Source organism: Silurus aristotelis, assembly GCF_946808225.1.
Source record: "Silurus aristotelis genome assembly, chromosome: 20".
Classification (NCBI taxonomy): domain Eukaryota; kingdom Metazoa; phylum Chordata; class Actinopteri; order Siluriformes; family Siluridae; genus Silurus; species Silurus aristotelis.
Genome location: NC_139593.1, coordinates 14093217 through 14113432, shown reverse-complemented (window position 1 = coordinate 14113432; position 20216 = coordinate 14093217). Strand labels below are relative to the sequence as shown.

At 37.1% G+C, this 20216-nt stretch overlaps 1 protein-coding gene across 4 annotated transcripts; it reads left to right on the top strand.

Annotated features, from left to right (window-relative positions):
- The first annotated feature begins 1755 nt into the window (after nucleotides 1-1755).
- Nucleotides 1756-12161, top strand: chst10 (carbohydrate sulfotransferase 10). 4 transcript variants are annotated; one of them, XM_083522428.1, is made up of 7 exons: nucleotides 1777-2136; nucleotides 2568-2633; nucleotides 5598-5725; nucleotides 7208-7314; nucleotides 9517-9751; nucleotides 9845-9950; nucleotides 11220-12161. In XM_083522428.1, the coding sequence occupies exons 2-7, from the start codon at nucleotides 2629-2631 to the stop codon at nucleotides 11767-11769; spliced, it is 1131 nt and encodes a 376-aa protein (XP_083378554.1). In that variant the 5' UTR covers nucleotides 1777-2136; nucleotides 2568-2628; the 3' UTR covers nucleotides 11770-12161. The 4 variants fall into 4 exon arrangements, with proteins under 4 accessions (XP_083378551.1, XP_083378554.1, XP_083378553.1 ...); XM_083522425.1 differs by lacking the exon at nucleotides 2568-2633 and having other exon boundaries at nucleotides 1756-2136; XM_083522427.1 differs by lacking the exons at nucleotides 1777-2136; nucleotides 2568-2633 and adding an exon at nucleotides 3003-3437.
- Nucleotides 12162-20216: the final 8055 nt, after the last annotated feature.

Here is a 20216-nt window from a genome sequence, read left to right as displayed (position 1 = left end):
CTAGACATCACAATTTGGTCCTTGTCAAACTCGCTCAAATCCTTACCCGTTTTTCCTGCTTCTAACACGTTAACTTTGAGAACAAAATGATCACTTGGTGCCTAATATAGTCAAGTCAAGTTTATTTCTATAGCGCTTTTCACAACAGACATTGTCTCAAAGCAGCTTTAGAGAAATCAACAGTCAAGGTGAACGGTGTGCATTTAGCTGTGGTGAATGTGGCAAGGAAAAACTCAATTAGATGTTATGAGGAAGAAACCTTGAGAGGAACCAGACTCAAAAGGAAAACCCATCCTCATTTGGGTGACATCAAGAGTTGGATCATAAATCTTTAAACAATACAGAACACTGGAGAGTGAGAACTAATATGAGCACTAAAGTGTTATTATAAGTAATGTGCTTTATACAGTCTTTATGGTTATGAAACTAGGAGCTACTGAGCAACTCATAAAATAGCTTGACATTTGTGATCATCAAAGATCCAACACCAGCTTCTCCATGCCAGAGCCTTTAAACACTCCAGGAGGTCCAATGTCAAAACTCCACACGTAGTGGGATCCAATTGGCACTGGTACGTCTCTAGATGGTTCGGAGTGTTTGCGAGTTCGGCATCTACTTCTTTAAAGGTCCATAATCTTCATGAGGTGGGACGTGACTGGAGCTGGCCAAACCTCAGGATGCTTCGGGATGGGGAGAGAAAGAGAAGCATATAATATAATATAATATAATATAATATAATATAATATAATATAATATAATATAATATAATATAATATAATATAATATAATATAATATAATATAATATAATATAATATAATATAATATAAATGTATGCAACCCTCTAACAGCTGCCATGATGGAGATAATCAGTGTCATTCACTTAACCTGTCATAATGTTATAATGTCATAATGTTATGCCTGGTCTGTGTATGTGTTTATGTTATGTAAAGAGGCAGTGGCACAGGGAAGGTTGTACAAATAGATGGAAAAAATGGATTCCAATGAATGTGAATTTTGAAGCTTTTGAAAGTGTTAGGGCAAATGAACACACACAAAAAAAAAAAAAAAACAACAACATTGTAAATAACATCAAAATCCATTATGAACTCCACTGTGAATATATGTAGATAGATAAATCTCATGTGTGCTCAAGAAGGTCCAAAGATATCCTGTAATTTGAAAGATTATTTGCAAGGAATGTTCATTAAAAAGGAATAGAAAGACTCCAAGTTATAAGCAGTAATGTCTGTTAAATAGGGTGTTCCTGAATACTGACATAGTTTGCATATCTCACAATACATTTTTTTATAGAAAAAAGGTCGAATAAAATGTTATAGTATATATTAATTATGCGTTCATCTCTTGCACAAAAAAAGAGAAGTATATATTCACTATTATGAATTAATTTCAGATTAGGCAGAAGTGTCTTTTGTACTGTGTATATATAGTAATAAAAGGACACACATCAGGGTCCACTACATCAGCAACCCTGTCTGGAAAAAAGAAATGTCCAAAAAACATGATTGGACATGTCGGATCGAATCGGCGGGAGGAGAACAGACGCAACAAAATATTATTTCCACGTCTGATTTTTATTAAAAAAGGTAAACCTCATTACTAACATCTATGTATAATGACAGTAGTAAATGCGATCAGCTAGCTTGGCGATGGCTCAATCTCAAATCTCTCCTTGCTTCGTACACGAGTGCCCTTCATAGGTTGTGACGCCATTACGTTGACACCCTAAACAGTGCACTACGCGACTAAGAAATAGCAGTTTGTAATACAGCCGTCCAAGTAAAACGCTGAACTAAGACTTTTTAGTGCTAGTGTCAGTGCCTGGGTTAGCTAGCTTAACTCTGTGCATAAACAGAAAACAGAATTTTGCTCTGTTTGGACAATTCACTCGTATATTTATCTCGATTGTATGATTTAAGACAAACGTGACGGTTGCTAACAGCTAGCTGAGTAGCATAACAATGTGAGCTAAGTACATTTCCCCAGTGCATTTTAACATGGACAGGGAATGTATTTCAATATGTTTTCAGAATTATTTCAAATATAAAAAGGGCATGTTTGGTATATTATTGTTTTTGCATGGCGCAAAGAAGAGCGCCGATTTTTAAACATGAAAGGTAAGCGCTATATTGCAAAAAAGGAAACAAAAAAAAGGGGCATTAAACATGCAGACAATGCGCATGCGCGTTTCCGCCGTGTATCATGAGCTAGGATGTTTTCTGATGTATAGTGAATTATTTATCATCACATATTATCAATAATTTGTGGGTATTTATGACGATTAGGGTCTTAAATGTAGCTTTTCTGGCTATTGAGTGGGTCAAGAGATAGTTGTAGGCTTTAAAACCTTGAAATAAACAGGCCTACTGGACAAAGCTTTATTACCAACGTCCAAAACTCTTGTCCCCTATTGTCCACACTTTTAGAATAAGGATGGCTAATCTAAAGGGTCTACATGGTTAAATATTTAATAATCATCATAATTATATTCAACTCATGAACAATATGTACTGGAAATCTTTTTATCTTTATTCTATCTATATTTCAGGAAGTTACCAAATCAAGAACATCATTATTTAAGCTACATTTGACAACAATGTCCATCAGCTATGGGGTTTGTTACTTTCTAGAAACACTACACTGAACACACACACACACACATATATATATATATATATATATATATATATATATATATATATATATATATATATATATATATATTAGGGTGTAACGGTACACATATTCGTACCAAAATTTCGGTACAGGGCTTTCGGTTCGGTACACAGGTGTACCAAATGCAATCCTTTTTACTTGCGGAACATTTTTACAATCTGAGTTTCCCTCTATAACGTATTAGGTGGCGGACCAAAAGTTTGTTTAGTCTCCGCCTTGCACTTCCAGCGCATTTATTATTATTATTATTATTAAACTTGAAAACATACACAACAATGCCAAGGGGGTATAAAAAATGAAACTAGAGTTAATGCAGCGTTACTGTGGTTACTGGAACTAAGATTTGTTTTGCGTATGCGTGAAAATGCTACAGAATCCATAGCGTTAGCCGCCAACCCGGAAGTAGCTAAGGGCTAACACTAACGCTAATGGATTTTTCTAGCTTTTTTATGTCCAGCTTCAAGAATTTCTTTTGAAAGAGGAAAATCCCTATAATTCTGAAAGCCATGTACTGATAAATTCCACACATATACGTATATATAAGTTAGAGGTGCACTTACTTCAGTGCTACTGTGAGGCAGAACGTGGGCTTTTGTGCAACCTGTGCATTGAAGGTTGAAAAACAGCAGTAAATTAAACCAGAAGAGATTTGATGCACATGATCTGTGTGTGGACTGTTTGAGTTTTGTGCAGAAATACAGGAAAAGGGTTTGATTCCAGAGCTCAGTATGGCAGTGTTTAGGTCAGGTTTACATAAACTATTACATCTTACATTATTATACTGTTCATAAACTTTTGTTAGAGTGTCAATATAATGGCTGACAGAAGGTGCATCCAAACACAAACAATTTTTTATACAGAAAGTCAGTTTTCCAAGCAGAACTTTCTATTTATTTGTACATGTAAGAAATAAAATTAATAAAAAAAAGTTTTTTAAAGTCTTAAATCTTTTAAGATCTCTGAACACAGTTGTCCGGTTGTGTGTTATACAGGCCACATTGTAGATATAAATCAGATGCACCACTGCTAACAAAAAAATGAAGGAAGGAATAAAAAATAAAATGCAGTCTATGTTGGTCACAACCATTACCACAGTTTTTTGTAGTCACTGCTATTGATGTGTTACACATAAAGTCAAAGCTGAGTGAAAATAATAGCAGTCAGATATATAGATGTCTTTTTACAATCTTGGGCAGAAAGAATTCAACCCATTGTTGTTGTTGTTTTTTTTTTTTTCCCACACATTTTTCGTAAATCTTAACCTTGGTCATACTGTTACGCTTGGCTCCACAAAGTTGTTTCAGTATGGAATATGTACACCGGAGAAACCTAGCATGCAACCTCGTTATGCAAATGATTTGAAAAGCTATTACACAGTTTTACATTCTGCACATGTTCGAGCTCCAGGCTCCTCAGATCAGGTATTCCGGTTTTCTTTCACTTGCTCAATGCTGATTTGTTTAATGGTTAACTTTAATCTTTGTAGAAAGTGAATTTATTCAGATGTCAGAAATCACTACTTTAGTTTTTTTTTCCATCGTCATCTTAATTTTATTCTGAAATGTTTTGTTTTTTGTAAGGAGATCTTTTTTTTTTCTTCTTTTTTTTTCCTTATGGCACAAGTCCACAACACAATCAGTCTTACAGCAGTCAATGGCTCTTCTGTGACTAAAGACCTGGCTTCAAGCTATATGCTATGTAGTTCTGTAAAATGCCACCTTGTCTTGACATGTATGGAGAAGGTGTGACATGGCAAAAAATTAACTTTTCTTCTTTACAGCTCCTCCAAGACTAGTTTACCCATGGCTTTTAACGGTGTACACAACCAGTTGTTCATTTGGCACAACATGGCACTGAATCCAACATTCATTTAGCATTTAGCTAATCCTGTCTGAGGGTTAAGGACTCGCTCAAGAGGCCCAGCAGTGGCTTCAATGTGGAGATTTGGCTGAAGAAGTATAGAAGTGTTTGCATTGAAACGCTGAGGCTCTAAAACCAGACAATTTGTGCTTCTATAATATTTTTGAAGTCACAGTTCGGTTCAATTTCGGGAGAAGATATGCGAAACATAAAATTGCTTGTCGGGTTTTTTTTTATTTATTTATGCAGTTTATTATTAACATTTGTGAACATCAACAGTTTACATTCTTAAAACAATTTTAAATAGCTGCTTGGTTAAATAATATAAAACTAATATTTATTATTATTTTTTAAATTATTTATTAATGTATTCAATTTATTAGTAATATTATTATTATTATTTCATACAAATTTAAATCAAATTAATGCAATACACCTTTTTAAATAGATTGATAAAATTGAGTGATCAATTAAATTGGCACAAATTAAATTAATGAAAAAATTTAATTAAATTGTTTACATTAGTTAGACCCCATTTGGGTAATACAGATGTGTGTGTGTGTGTGTGTGTGTGTGTGTGTGTGTGTGTGTGTGTGTGTGTGTGTGTGTGTGTGTGTTTTAATATAGAATTTTCTGAAGATATGATCTACTTAACTGTTCCACTTATTTTAGCATAACTTATCAGATTTCTTCATTCCTTCCACCCTTCATTCATTCACTCCCTCGATATGACGAATTGTCAGCCCTACCGAACAGCAACCCTCATTCCACATTGCACTAACTCTTGTTTCTTTTGTTTTTTTTATACCCCTGACATAGTTGTGTATGTTTACAAGATACATAATAAAAAAAATGGTGGAGACAAAACAAACTTGCGGTTGCCACTTAACACGTTCCGGAGGGAACTCAAATTTTAAATATGTTCCGCACGTAAAAAGGATTACACGCATTCGGTACACGTGTACCGTTAGACTTATATTATTGGGTAAAAACTGGTATCAATGATGTAACTATACTTTGTTTGTGTTGTGTTGTACTGCAGGCTCCGTCAGCGTCTCCATGGCCCAATGATGCGCCGTCACTGGCTGCTGGTCGGCGCTTGCGGATGGGTGCTGCTTATCCTCATGTTCGTCAGCAAATTCATCAACTTCAGCATCAGAATGCCAGACGGTAAAAATCCCAGGGTCACTTTTTAATTGATTTGCATTGGACAAACTATTGCATTTAAGTATTTTTGTATATAAGCATTTGAGGATTGTGGCATATTGTGCATCTTTAAGCAACACAGAAAGGCTCACAAATGGAGGTTACATACATTTGAAGCAGCCTAACTTCTTCTACTTTTTCTTTCGGCTGTTCCCATTAGGGGTCGCCACAGCGGATCATCCGTCTCCATACCCCCCTGTCCTCTACATCTGCCTCTTTCACACCAACTACCTGCATGTCTTCCCTCACCACATCCGTGAACCTCCTTCTTGGCCTTCCTCTTTTCCTACTTCCTGGTGGCTCCATCCTCAGCATTCTCCTACCAATATAACTCATGTCCCTCCTCTGCTCATGTCCAAACCATCTCAATCTCGCCTCCCTTACCTTTTCACCAAAACATCCAAAATGCGCTGTCCCTCTAATAAACTCTTTTCTAATCTTGTCCATTCTCGTCACTCCCAAAGAAAACCTTAACATCTTCAGCTCTGCTACCTCCAGCTCCACCTCCTGTCTTTTACTCAATGCCACTGTCTCTAATCCATACAACATCGCAGGTCTCACCACAGACCTATAAACTTTTCCTTTCACTCTTGCAGATATCCTTCTATCACAAATCACTCCTGTCACTCTTCTCCACCCACTCCACCCTGCCTGCACTCTTTTTCTTTACTTCCCTAACACACTTTCCAGTACTTTGCACTGTTGACCCCAGGTACCTGAACTCCGCCACCTTCTCCACCTCTTCTTTCTGCAACCGCACCACTTCACTGCCCTCCCTCTCGTTCACACACATGTACTCTGTCTTACTCCTACTGACTTTCATTCCCCTCCTGTCCAGCACGTACCTTCACCTCTCCAGGGTCATAGTCCAGGGAGACTCCTGTCTGACCTCGTCCGTTAACCTGTCCATCACCACTGCAAACAGGAAAGGGCTCAGGGCCGATCCTTGATGCAGTCCAACCTTCACCTTGTACCAGTCTGTCGTTCCTACTGCACACTTCACTGCTATTACACTGTCCTCATGCATGTCCTGCACCACCCTCACATACTTCTCTGACACACGTGACTACCTCATACAATACCACAACTCCTACAACTACTACAGTACTGTTACTGATGTACATTTGTTAACGCAAACTAAAATGCAGTTCTAAATATGTAACACGGGAATAGAAATTATCTAAATGATTTGACTTTCTATATGTAGACCATTACTTCTTGTTCAATCGCACTGAAATGGAACTGAACTGAATTAAATCTTTTTGAAATTCTATGCTGCATCTGTACGGTTGTAGCCCAGTCAGTTATACCACACATTCTCCAATGTAATGTCTTTTAATCTTGCAGCCCAATGGTTATGGGTGTTAATAATTATACAAGGCACTGTAGGTTTTGGTCCTAGATTTGCTTATACTTAGGCATTTAAAGACATGTTCTTTGTTTCAGACTACGGGGGAAGGGCTGTGGTGTTTAACTGGACCTCTACATTCTTAAAGAGTGAAAAACCTCTAATTCAGCTTTCACAGAACCCAGCCTCACAGCCGTATGCAGCGGTGAGTCAGTCAGCTTCATGCCATATGCCTTCCTGTCACTCTTATGTACTTATGTACAGTATTGGGGTGGCACAAACTGTGCATACACTACATATAATAGTAGAACACAGGAACTATATTTGTTGTCACTGTCACTTTAATACTATCACAGCTGCCTAATTCAATAACATAATGACTGGTAGCACGATGGCTTTGTCTGTCATGCTGCTGCTCCACACTGCTTATTTTGTCATGGGAACAGATCGTCCTGTGGGCAGCTATTAGAGTGTTTTTTTTCCACTTGTGTGTGTGTGTGTGTGTTTGTGTGTGTGTGGTGTATTTTAAATTTTTATTTTTTTATTTTATTATATTTTAATTTTTTTTAGGTTTTTTATTTCTTTGGTTGTTTGGTTTTTTTAATTTATTTATCTGTTAGGGGTTTTTTTTGTTGTTTTTCTGGTCGATTTTTTTTTTTATTATTATTTCTTTGGTTGTAGTTTTTTGTAGTTCTTTATTTATGTATTTTTTTTTTGTAGGTTTTTTAATTTTATTTCTTTGGTTGTTTTTTTTGTACCCAATTATTTAGAGGATGCTGTTTGCATGCAGGCGTTTATTAATGTTCGAGTAAATACGAAGTCAAGTGACTGCTGTGTTTTCCTGACTCTCTGCAGGCGGTACATTCAGTATCATCACGCGTCACCGCTTCCAGCGCGCGACACGTGACATTTATTTACTCACACTCGCTTATCAGTTTCTCAGCATTCAACACATAATTAGGTTATTTTAACAGGATTAGCTCAAAGCGAGTCAATAAAGCAGTATTCAAACATGGAAATTCTTTTGGAGAGAAAAATTATTTACTTTTACTTCAAGGTACTCGACTACTTCTCTAGGTGATCGAGTTTATTTCCATTACCAATCACGGCAGTGTGAGCGAATTGAGCTGAATCAGCGAGCTCGTTTATTATGCGTGTAAAGAAATGAGACAACAACTTTTTTAGAACAGCATGTCCTGAAGGGCTTTATTTATATCTTTACTCTCAATCTACAATCGCTTATGTTGTAAAGTCAGTTTATGTGGCTCACCTGCCCTTGAGTATCTGTCCAAGCCGTTACTATAGAAAAAAAAGGCAATAACTAATATAAAGTTGAAATATACTCAAGTCAAGAAGCTTTTATTGTGATTTCATCCATTTATAGCTGACCCAGTACACAGTGAAATGAAACGTTCCTCCAGAACCCTAATGCTACATTAAACCACATAGAGCTACATAATAGAAAAACACAGAGCTGAGGACTAAAGTTAATGTGTCCTCGCCACATAAAGTGCATCGTTAGCAACCAGAGCAAGACAACACAATAGTGCAGACAGTGTAGGATAAATACACAAAACACAAAAGAGCACTGCCAGACCTGCCAAACCTACTACACCTATATATATATATATATATATATATATATATATATATATATATATATATATATATATATATATATATATATATATGTATGTGTGTATGTATGTATATGTGTGTATGTATGTGTGTGTATGTATGTATGTATATGTGTGTGTATGTATGTATGTATGTGTGTATCTATGTATTGATGTATATGTATGTGAGTGTATATAAGTGTGTGTGTATATGTATATGTATGTGTATATGTATGAACATCCCATTTCACATTTAGTCCCTATTTGCTGTTATAATCATTTCCACTTTTATGGAAAGATTTTTGTACTCATTCAGCCATAAGGGTTTTAGTAAAAGTCAGATACTGATGTAGGTGAGGTGAGGAGGCCTGGGCTGCATTCCAATTCATCTCAGAGGTGTTCAATAGGGTTCACTCAAGATCTTCCACTCCAAACCATGTAAAGCATATCTTCATGGAGCTGGGTTTGTGCACAGGGACATTGGCATACTGGAACAGGTTTGGGTCTCCTAGTTCAACTGAAGTGAGCATTTCATGCTACTGCATCCAAAGAGATCCTATATAATGATGTGTCTCCAACTTTGTGGTAACAGTTTTGGGGAAAAAGGACCACATATGGCTGGAAAAGTCAGTTGTCCCAATACTTCTGTCCATACAGTGTAAATTTGGTTGGGGTTAGAAAACACGAAGACATTGTGTATACAGAAAATATATAAGGACTTTTATAAAAAAAAAAAAAAAAAAAAAAAAAAAAAAAGCATTGATATTGAAGTGCACTCTATATTTGTGTAGTCTTCAGGTAGCCCAACTCAGGTGGAGCTCTCAGACTGGGAGTCAGTGACTGTGCAGCGTTTGCAGCTATTATCCAGCATCTGCAGGAACTCCTCTCTCCGGAACCTCACACACACTGCACTGCGCAAGTTCGTCCTCGACCGCATCTTCGTTTGCGATAAACACAGGATTCTTTTCTGCCAGACGCCCAAGGTGGGCAACACACAGTGGAAGAAGGTCCTCATTGTCCTCAATGGTGAGAGAGGGTTGTTCAGCGCACACAATTTAAGCACTATACTTGGATAGCGATGATGATTTTCTCTCACATGTCTTGATTGTTAACATTTAGGAAAATTCTCCAAGGTGGAAGACATACCCGAGAACGTGGTCCATGACCACGAGAGAAACGGCTTACCTCGCCTGTCCTCCATGAGTGACGCAGAGGTCGCGGAAAGGTCTGTAAATGTTCGCTTTACCCCCAATGATTTGATGTAAAATTGCATAACTGCACATTGATGGTATTGGTATGGTGACGTCTCTCCCAGATTTAATCCATTCAGCCAAATATGACATGCAGTAATTTATTTATTATCCACAATAAAACTGTACACTCCAGTCATTACAATAAAAGCTTAATAAAACTATATGAACATTGTGTTACCATCAAGCCTGCTATGCATTATTGTGCATAAACAGAACTATTTAATAATGCAGTAATGACTACAGAGTGTTCTACTGATTCATAAAATTTCTTCTTATTCCAAATACAAAGAGAGAAATAGTTTTTTATTATGAAAGAACTCACAGCTGTCTGGAAATACGTTAACTATATTATAATTACTTTTATGATATCTTTAATGGAGCGGTAAAATTTTTCTGTGTAATCTTAAGAAAAAAAAAATGTATCCCTACGTCCTGATTGATTAAACACCATCTGAGATAGGGGTGTAATGATACACAGATTCGTACCGAGCTGTTTCGATACAGGGTTTTCGGTACGGTGCACATGTGTACCGAATGCAATCATTTTAATGTTAAAAATCGAGTTTACTCAACAAATATATTAAGTGACTACTCGATCCATACGGAAAACACGTTTTTTTTTCTTTCCCTGCAATAGAATCTTTTTTATTATTATTTTTATTTATTTATTTTTTTTAACGTTTATCGTACAGCTTAGAGTTTTTTCCTAAAATTAGAAAATCCTGACAATTTCCGCATATCGAGGGAGTGAATGAATTAAGGATAGAAGGAATAAAGATATTTGTTAAAGGTTGCTGAATGAAGTAGAACAGTTAAGTAGATCACATCTTTAGATCTTTAAATTAAATATTAAATGTAAAACACACATTTATATAAACATCTGTATTACCTAAATAAGGTCAAACCAATTTAAACTATTAAATTTCTACAATTTGTATAATTTTATATAATCAAATTAATTTGTGCCTATTTAATGGAGTACTCAATATAATCAATATAAGTGTATTGCATTAATTAGCTTTATTCTTTTTTAATTTTAACGTTGTTTTTTAAATTTTAAACCAAGCAGGCATTTTATAAATTATAATTTTTTTTTAATGTCAACTTTTGATGTCTACTGTTACACCCCTCATCAGATTAAGTGAGACCCTGTTGTTATCTGCCTATTGAAAAGAAAAAAAAACACCTCTAATATCATGATCCCACTACAGCCCTTACACGTTTCTTTTAAATCATTTCAGATTAAACACATACTTTAAGTTCTTCATTGTCCGAGACCCATTCGAGCGCCTCATATCAGCCTTCAAGGATAAGTTTGTGGAGAACCCGCGTTTCGAACCATGGTACAAGCACAGCATCGCCCCAGCCATCATCCGCAAGTACCGCAAAAATCACCGGGACGCCTCAGGGAGCGCTGGCCTGCACTTCGAGGACTTTGTGCGCTACTTGGGAGACGAGTCGGGCCGGAAACATCTCGACCGCCAGTTCGGAGAGCACGTCATCCACTGGTTAACCTACGCTGAACTCTGTGCCCCCTGTGACATTTCCTATGATGTAATCGGCCATCACGAGACACTTGAGCAAGATGCTCCATATATCCTCAAAGCTGCTGGAATTGAGGACATGGTATCGTACCCCAGCATCCCTAAAGGCATAACGCGCTACAACCGGACCAAGGTTGAACGCTACTTCTCTGGGATTAGCAAAAGGGACATACGACGACTTTACGCTTGCTATCAGGGGGATTTTAGCCTTTTTGGGTACCACAGACCTGACTTCCTGCTCGACTGATATTTGTATTTATTACAGTTTTTTTTGTTTTTTTTTGTAACCGGAGGAAGTGGTCCTGATGTCAATCTGGTCTTCCTGTAACTTTCGGTCAAACCGAATTGACGTGTGTTTGGCGGGTGGGGTGGGAGTTTTACGACCTCATTATGGGGCAAGAGAGTTGTTAGGAGATCATCTAAAAAGATCTGCGTCCAAGAAAATGTCACTTTAGAGCAAATAACAGATACGTATTCTGACCTAAAGACTACCTTTATGAGATCTAGTTTTTTTTTCTTTATTAATGCACTCATATTGAAATGTAATTCCCCCCCCTACATAAATGGTTGCCTACTAATAGAATAATACAGAGAATTCCCCACTATTGCTTTTCTAATAAACAATCTAAATGTCTTGGACTGAATGTGAATCTTTATTTATAGTTAAATACAAACAGATCAGTGAATAGAAATATCAAGCAAGGATAAGCCAATTATGTGTCAGATCCCCATTTGCTCTCTCTTCAGTGAAAAAGCACCTGAAAAAACCTTTCCTGTTCACGTGTATTTTCAAGGTAATATTGTACATTTAGTTCCTTCCTTTTTTTTTTTTTAGTTTGAATCACTTTAAGCAAATTACTAAATATTCCTTTCTATCACTGAATACAGCTACTGCTATTACCGTCCTCGATTGCTGTTTTGCCGACCTGACAGTATTTTTATTCGTGTTCTGTGAAAAAATGTATTTAATCTAAAACCACATATAAAAGAGCCTTAGGTCTTTCAATAATTTCAGAATTACAAAAATAGATTCACATGATTTTTGTGTCAGCCTGGTAATGTGAACATAACAAATCAGTTTCTATACTTGTACCTGATTATTTCGCTTTAAATCAGAATCCACCAAAGAATATCCATTAGTTCCTTTACATTTACATACATGGATGCATTCATATAGTTATGCGACGAGCACAAGATCCTTTTCGGCCCGAATACCGAGGGAAAGAACGCCCTCATTGTATTCTCTAGAGAAAAACCTCATGGACGACACACAGCGTCTTTGTCTTTAGGGAAAACCATGATGCCTGGTGCTGTGCAGTTTCATTGTCCATGTTTAGGATGTGTGAGTTGGATCCCAACTGCATGGCAATGTAACAGGAAACAACAGTAATGTTTCTGTTATTATACAATCTGGAGTGATGGGCTAAACTCTGGTTGTGAAATATTGAAAATATTTTTATATTGAGGAGCCACAAAAACAGTAATATAACATTAGTGATAAGGATTGCTATATAAAAAATATCCATTTCATATCTTAAATGGGATTCATAATTTGGCATGATAAATACCGCATTTTTCGGACTATAAGCCGTTTTCCCACATTTTGAACCCCGCGGCTTAAACAACGAAGCGGCTAATTTATGAATTTTTCCTGGGTTTTTCCAGGTTTCACAAACTTCAAGCCAAAAAACTGAACCCCATAACATTAGACCAATGATATTTCCGAATGGAAACGAAAAAACGCACCTCACCTGTGTTCTGAGCTGCACGGCTTCTTGAGAAAAAAACGTTTTTCTTAAACGCACGACGACGCCAAAAGATAAACTCCCGAGATAAATAGTTGTGAAAGGAAGGAGGAAGACAGTGAACAATGACTTTCTTGGTCGGCTACTGTTTAGATACAAGCCGTTGTAACGCGTTGAGTCTGGGTGAAGGGAGAGCTCGCTAACTCCAGTTGCAACAGAAATCATATAAGCACAGACAGGTTTCCAAAACTCGTGCTTTTTAATTTTTCTTGGCAACAGCGTTATGGGTTAGTCAAAGAAACTTAGAAATGAGCATCAGAAAATAATAAGGACATAATCCTCGGCCTTGCACACATGCAGTGATAGCGGAAAAATGCAGTGGCATGCTATTCCCAAAATACCACTATGCTCCTAAAGGAAACGCAACATATTTCACCCGTTACACCGTGTAACAGACACTGTCTTTCGTTAAAGCCTTTTGTAAAGTACATTTGTGTGGTTTATAGACAGGTGCGGCTTATTTATGTTCAAAATAAAAATCTTTGTCAAATTCAGTGGGTGTGGCTTATATATGGGTGCGATTTATAGTCCGGAATTTACGGTTATAATCAGTTGGGACCCATCATTTAACCTCTGATTTGAATTAAAATAATTCAGTAGTTTATATAATAGATATTTAAGATTTGCCTTTAAAATGACCTAAGCTGTTTGTTGACATAAGCTGAATAATACTATATGAGGCAACGTTAAAAAAATGTTTTTCTCTAAACTTACAAAAGGATAAACTGGGACTTGACCTGGAACTTTAGTAATCGAAGTGTTGTCTAATAAAATAGACCACCACCACCGGCGGGGGAAAAAATTGTTTTCACAGTTTGTAGTGCCGAGTCCAGGAATAGACACTTGACCTATTTAGTATTTAGTTTTTTTTTTTTATAGAGTTCTATAGACCAGAATGCACCACAAGCACTATTTTTTATAGTCTGGTTTCTTACTGTGTGCTGAGATGACCTGCAAGAATTTTTAGATCCTAAAATGACTGGAAATTCAATTTGTCCTCTTTTGACAAAAGTAAAAGCAAATACACGCCATTTTTTCGGGGCTATAAGAAATCTTTCCCTTAATGCGATGTCATAGTTGCCAGGAGAATGAATTGGTATTTGAGCTGCTTTCTCAGTAAGTGAGTGCATCACCCACTAGAGGGAACAACATCTAAAGGACACCATGTTCTCATCACGTCCCCTAGGTGACAAACAATCTACAGAACATTGGAATAAATCCTAACCAGGATGTGACTCACTTTTCTTTGTCTCAACATGAAAAATCGTTTTTATAGCAAATTATCAATCGAGATCAGATTCAAAAACTCGATAATTAATTAATCAATAAACTGAATATTAGAGAATGATAGGCCGATCATTTTAACCAGAGTAGAGCTGCAAGTGTGAGATATCAGGTCATGTTACAGGAAGTAAAGTATTAATGGGAAGAAGCCACAGTTGGAAAGGGTGATGGCTAAACTTTTAGTAGTTAACATCTTTAAACGTGAAAAAAAACAAACAAAAAAAAAAACGTGTCTGTGTTCTTAGTGACATATAAAACTAAATAGAAACATCGAGTTTTTAATTTTTTTTCTGATTTAACACAACTCCCAACTCTGAGGTGTGCTTTGTGTTCCTGAAAGCCACAACATCTTAAGAGTCTCGTCTGTGACTTGAAGGTCAATCTAAAAGGCCGTCATTTCTGAAGGGAACGTGAGTGTGGGCAAAACCGCGGTTGCCACGGCAACGCGCTCCCTTTCGCCGTCCTCCGTGTGCCGTGTTGCATGCTCTCTTTTGTTGAATCGCGTGACAGCTGGGTTTCATTTATAACCAAGAGGTCTTTTTTTCCATCTATACAATTCCCACGTAGTTAATTCACATGGAACTTGAAGGAAACCGTACCCCGCTGTGTAAAGGCCTTTTTATTGAGCGATAATGTGCTCACGGACCTGTGCGCTGTAGGGCATGTGAGACCGAGGTGGAAAAAGAAAAAAAAAATGGAGATGGGGGTGAGGCCGCTTGAGGAGAAGCAAAGCAAATAAACCTGTTTTATTACTACTTCTAGCGTCTATTACAAGTAACCACTTGCAGAAAAAGTGGGGGAGAATGAGCGAATTTGTTGCCAATCTAAACACATTTGCCCTTTGAAGGAGACACTTTATAGTTAATCCAGCTTACTGACTCAAATACGCTATGGCAGGTCCATCAGCTGCCATGTACAGTGAACTCCAGTATAATTGGCACTCTTAGTTGTGATAGTTAAAATTATAAGAAACGCCCTGTTGGTAATCTAGGATTTATTTGACTTACTATATTGCAGTGGTAGTTTGGTGGTGCTAGGATTTAAACTTCTGATCAGAAGGCCAACATCTTAACCGCTTAACTACCACATTTCCGACCATTCACTAGTGATGGGAAGATTGGATCATATTAGTAACTTGGTTCTTTGAATCTCGCTCATCAAAATGAATCTTTTTTTTAATCAATTAGTTCCTTTCTTCTTTTTCTTCTTCTTCTTCTTCTTCTTCTTCTTCTCTCGGCTTCTCCCATTACGGGTCGCCAAAGATCATCCGTCTCCATACCCCCCTGTCCTCTACATCTGCCTCTTTCAAGCCAACTACCTGCATGTCTTCCCTCACCACATCTATAAACCTCCTCCTTGGACTTCCTCTTTTCCTCCTACCTGGCAGCTCCGTCCTCAGCATTCTCCTAGACTCAATTAGTTCATTTAATTTCTTGAATTCTTTAATCACCTCCATAGCACCTATGGGAGTCACCTGACAAAAAACGAGTGATTTGGACCAGAATACTCATGAGATAAACTTCTCAATTCTGTTTTCTTTTTAATGCACCGCATAGCGTATATAGGAGTCACGTGATAAAAGAAGAGAGTTGAAAAAGAGTCAAAAAGTAAACTACACAATTCTGTTTCCTGTACATAATTAATGGAAATTTTGCGGTGCTTTGCTCATGCACGTCCAGCAAAAAAAATCGTTCGTTCGGACGCCTTATCACTAATATCTACAGGTAATTCACAGAAGCTGGAGTCGAGTCAACAAGCAGTTCGTTGTGTCTTCTGGCTTTCAGGTTTTCACATGGAGTCTGCAATCATTTCACCCTCCGCTCCAGGGGCTCTTCTAATAAACATCACTTTAACAAAGTAGTACAAGAACATTGAAGATAGACCTGGGTTTCCCCCAGGGGAGGTAAAAAGAGGAAGATGACAAAGGTGTTAACAGTGGTACATGAAAGCAGCTTTGGAATACAGTGCAGTGGAGGAAAGTCTGCTTAAGATCTAAGAAAGATAAAACGCAACAGATGGTGTTTTTTTTAGGGAAAGTAAGCTTAAAGATGTAGGTTGTTTGCACTTAGCAGGCATCAGATCACTAAAAAATGAAGCTAACGAGTGAATAGGCAGTACGTTTGTGTTTAGTGCGCCAGCTTAGACGGTTTTGTCAGCTGTGAAAACAATCTTAGGCTGATGTTCAGGAGTGCATTCTCCTGTTTCTGCATTTCTCTTCATGTTTTATTCCACTTCGAGTACTTGATTACGACATCTTTTTTTGGAAGCTTGTAAATGAATTGTTGGGGGTAAAAAAGTTTTTTTGAACACACTGCTGCGATCTCTGAACTCTTGATTTGGTTAAGCGCTGTGGTAACAAAACCAAACATCATTCTGATCTCTGAACTCTGAATGTTTGATTTGGTTAAGGACCATTGGAACAATCCAAACATGATTTTCTAAGAAATATATGACTGTTCCCAGAGAGGGCAAATTATATAAGCGAACCTTTGGGCCTCTCCGTATTTCTCTGAAGCTTTTGGAACGGAAGTGGCTCATTCCAGCCAGCACCTAAACTTGCTCATACATGTGATAGCAGGATGATGCCGACGAGCAAAAAGAGTATTATGATAGGTTTCATAAATTGGTGAGTCATCGTGCAGCAGCTGCAGAGCCTGAACACGTGCCATGTGAAATGAGCGCACGTTGGAGACTAACTTCATCAAAATAGCTCGAGGCAGCCATTGTGAGCCATTATACAGTGCTCTTTATTGTAACTTGCATTTTATGTGATTATAGCTTGTGAATAAAGCAGTTCAGATTTATACCTAGCTTTCTTTCGAGGAAAGTATTTGCTTTTGCACACAGCTCACAACAGAAGTGCAGTGGTATGATGATCAACATTTTGATTGTGCAATAACTAGTTCACTATTAAAAACAACCAAAGATGTTGTTACTTTTTATAGACTGTTGTCCTGAATCCCAGAATAGACTTTTGACCTATTTAGGTGGGGTTTTTGTAGCACATCGAGCTCTGTATTCTGTATTATGACAAAATTTATTTTTTTTAAGCATTTTTATACATATATTTGATTTATTTATTTTATTCCAGCTTGTTATTTGTCAGATATACGTTAGAGTGTTCTCATTGTCTTTGGTTGATCTATAATCATACTCCATTGTACACGGGCTGCTCTGAATGCACTAATGGCTACACAGACAACAGATGGTCAAGCATCTGATACTCTTCAGTGTTTGTTCCAGTTTGTTGACAGGCTTTAAACTGGCGAAAGTATTAAACAGAGTTCCTGTAAAACCAGTAAACACAAACAGCTTGATCAGTAGGTTGTGCAGGTTGAGATGTTGCACAATGATGATGACATGATATCACTTGCTACTTTGGCCAGCACTAAATGCTAATGGTCATAGTTTGCTGTGGCATTAAAGCTATAAAAGGCATCATGGTTTTCGCAAGCATTATCCAGCAATATGCTTTTGCATGTTTACTTTTAGATTATAGAGTCTTAGCCTTTTTCAAACATATACAACAGCTGCGATCCTGAAGACTTTCTCATCTTAGGCAAACAAAGCACCAACTTAGCCTGCTGTGATCACATAATCTGTTTTACAATAAATAAATATAGGTAAACAACACGTTCCCTGGGTAAATGCTTAGTGCGTACAATGCATGTGTATGTGCGGAATGCTTAGTGCGTACAATGCAGTGTATATTTTCATCCCCATCTTAAAAAAATGTCCACAATCTGTAGTGTTAAAATCCTGAATTTAAATGGACACAACTGGGATTTTTGCCATTTAATTTCCACAATGTATTTCTGTGAAAGGGTTAATTAAACCTAAAAGCAGCTATTCGTTTGATGCATAAGCATTTATCTCTTTAAGTGCAGCGCTCGGTAAAGCCAATTTTAGCATCTGCATTCGTCTTGCTCCAGCACCGATCTTGATACATCTTCTCAGTTGGATTGAGGTCTGGGCATTTACTGGACCTTTCTAACAACTCCACTGTGTAGCTTTAGCTGTATGTTTTAGGTTGTTGTCCTGTTTGAAAGTAAACCTTCCCACCATTCCCAAGTCTTTTGAAGATTAAAACGTTTGTTTTTCTATAGTATTATCCTGTATTTGGATCCATCTAACATCTAGCTCTCAGTCCTGACCAGTTTCTTAGGTTTTGCTACTAAAAAGAATCCTTATGATACACATAATACTACCACCACCATGTTTCACTGTGGAGTGTTCTCACGATGATGAACATCGATGTTTCCTTCAAAGCCACATTTAAAAAATGTAGTTGAAAACCTTCAAAGGAGAACTATCTCTGGAAAGAAATGTACAGAATGCACTAAAGGGTGTGATGGTTAGGTGTTGATCATATAGTGTAAATTGTATTTATAGCAGTAGGGCAATGTTAGTTGTTCAGGATTAGTTTTAAACCTAAAACAGCGAGGTTAAAGTAGAATATAAAGATAATAATAGAAAAAAATTATGTCAGGAGAAGAGTTTTGTAAAACTTCATAATTTAGCTTCTTCATCTTGAATTTAGGTCTGGAAACAAAACTTCCTTTCATGCTATGTGTCTGTTGTATTTCGAGTTGCTTTTTAGCATTTGGGGGCATGATATCTTTTTTAAATATGACATTCATTACTATTATTAATTAACAAATACGACGAGTAAATCCCATCCAGCCTCGTTGCTCCTAAACATGAGGACTCTAAGATCTTCTGCCAAAAGCATTCATGACATTGAAGGAACTCCCTGAGGTTATTCTTAATGTTATATAAGTACTGTAAGTAAATAGATTGGACTGTATGGACATTGTGCTTCAAAGAAGGTAAAAATATATACTACAATATTCTTGTTCATCCATATAATTCAGGATTGAGTTTGTTTTTTATTTGACAGATTATTAGAAAGTCTTTTTTTTTTTTATAACTGGAATATCAGGTTGGGTTGAAAAGGTTACCTAAGCTAAATGCTATCATTGTTTCCTTTTTATTTGTTGTTCTTTTACGTAACATGGCTCTGTACCAAATATTCAAATGAGTGTTCTTTTACAGAAGAGAACATCGTGTTCAATGTGTTCATGCAAGTAATGTCACTGATCTGCTTCGGTCACAGACATGAGACTTGTATTGTTCTGATAGAACAGTTTATAAAGTAAGCCCGAGGTGATGTGGAGGTTAATCAATTATTTGACAGACAGAAGCAAAGTGATTTTATTTCACATAAACTGCACCAATCGTCCAACAATATTTTTTATTTATTTATTAAAAATGGCGCATATATATACATACACTATATTGCCAAAAATATTGGGTCACCTGGTCATAAGTATGTGATTTTTGAGCATTGCATACCACATTTAGTCCCAATTTGCTCTTATATTTCCCTCCACTCTTTTGGGAAGATGTTCCACTACATTTTGGAGTGTGCTTATGGATATTTGTCCTGGGCCTGGGGGTGCAGTAGGGATGATATCAGAGCTCTATAGCAGGGCACTGAAGATCTTCCTCTCAAAAGAATGTAAACCAGATCTTCAAGGAGTTTACACATGGGCATTGCCATGCTGGAGCAGGTTTGGGTTTCCAAGTTTAAGTGAATGCAAAA

What these genes read in the sequence shown, in the direction of transcription:
- chst10 (XM_083522425.1), top strand. Translation starts at nt 2,099, where the DNA reads ATGGCGCAAAGAAGAGCGCCGATTTTTAAACATGAAAG. An exon ending in CCGATTTTTAAACATGAAAG is followed by an intron (nt 2,137 to 5,597) that starts GTAAGCGCTATA and finishes GTTGTACTGCAG; the next exon opens with GCTCCGTCAGCGTCTCCATG. An exon ending in CCTCACAGCCGTATGCAGCG is followed by an intron (nt 7,315 to 9,516) that starts GTGAGTCAGTCA and finishes ATATTTGTGTAG; the next exon opens with TCTTCAGGTAGCCCAACTCA.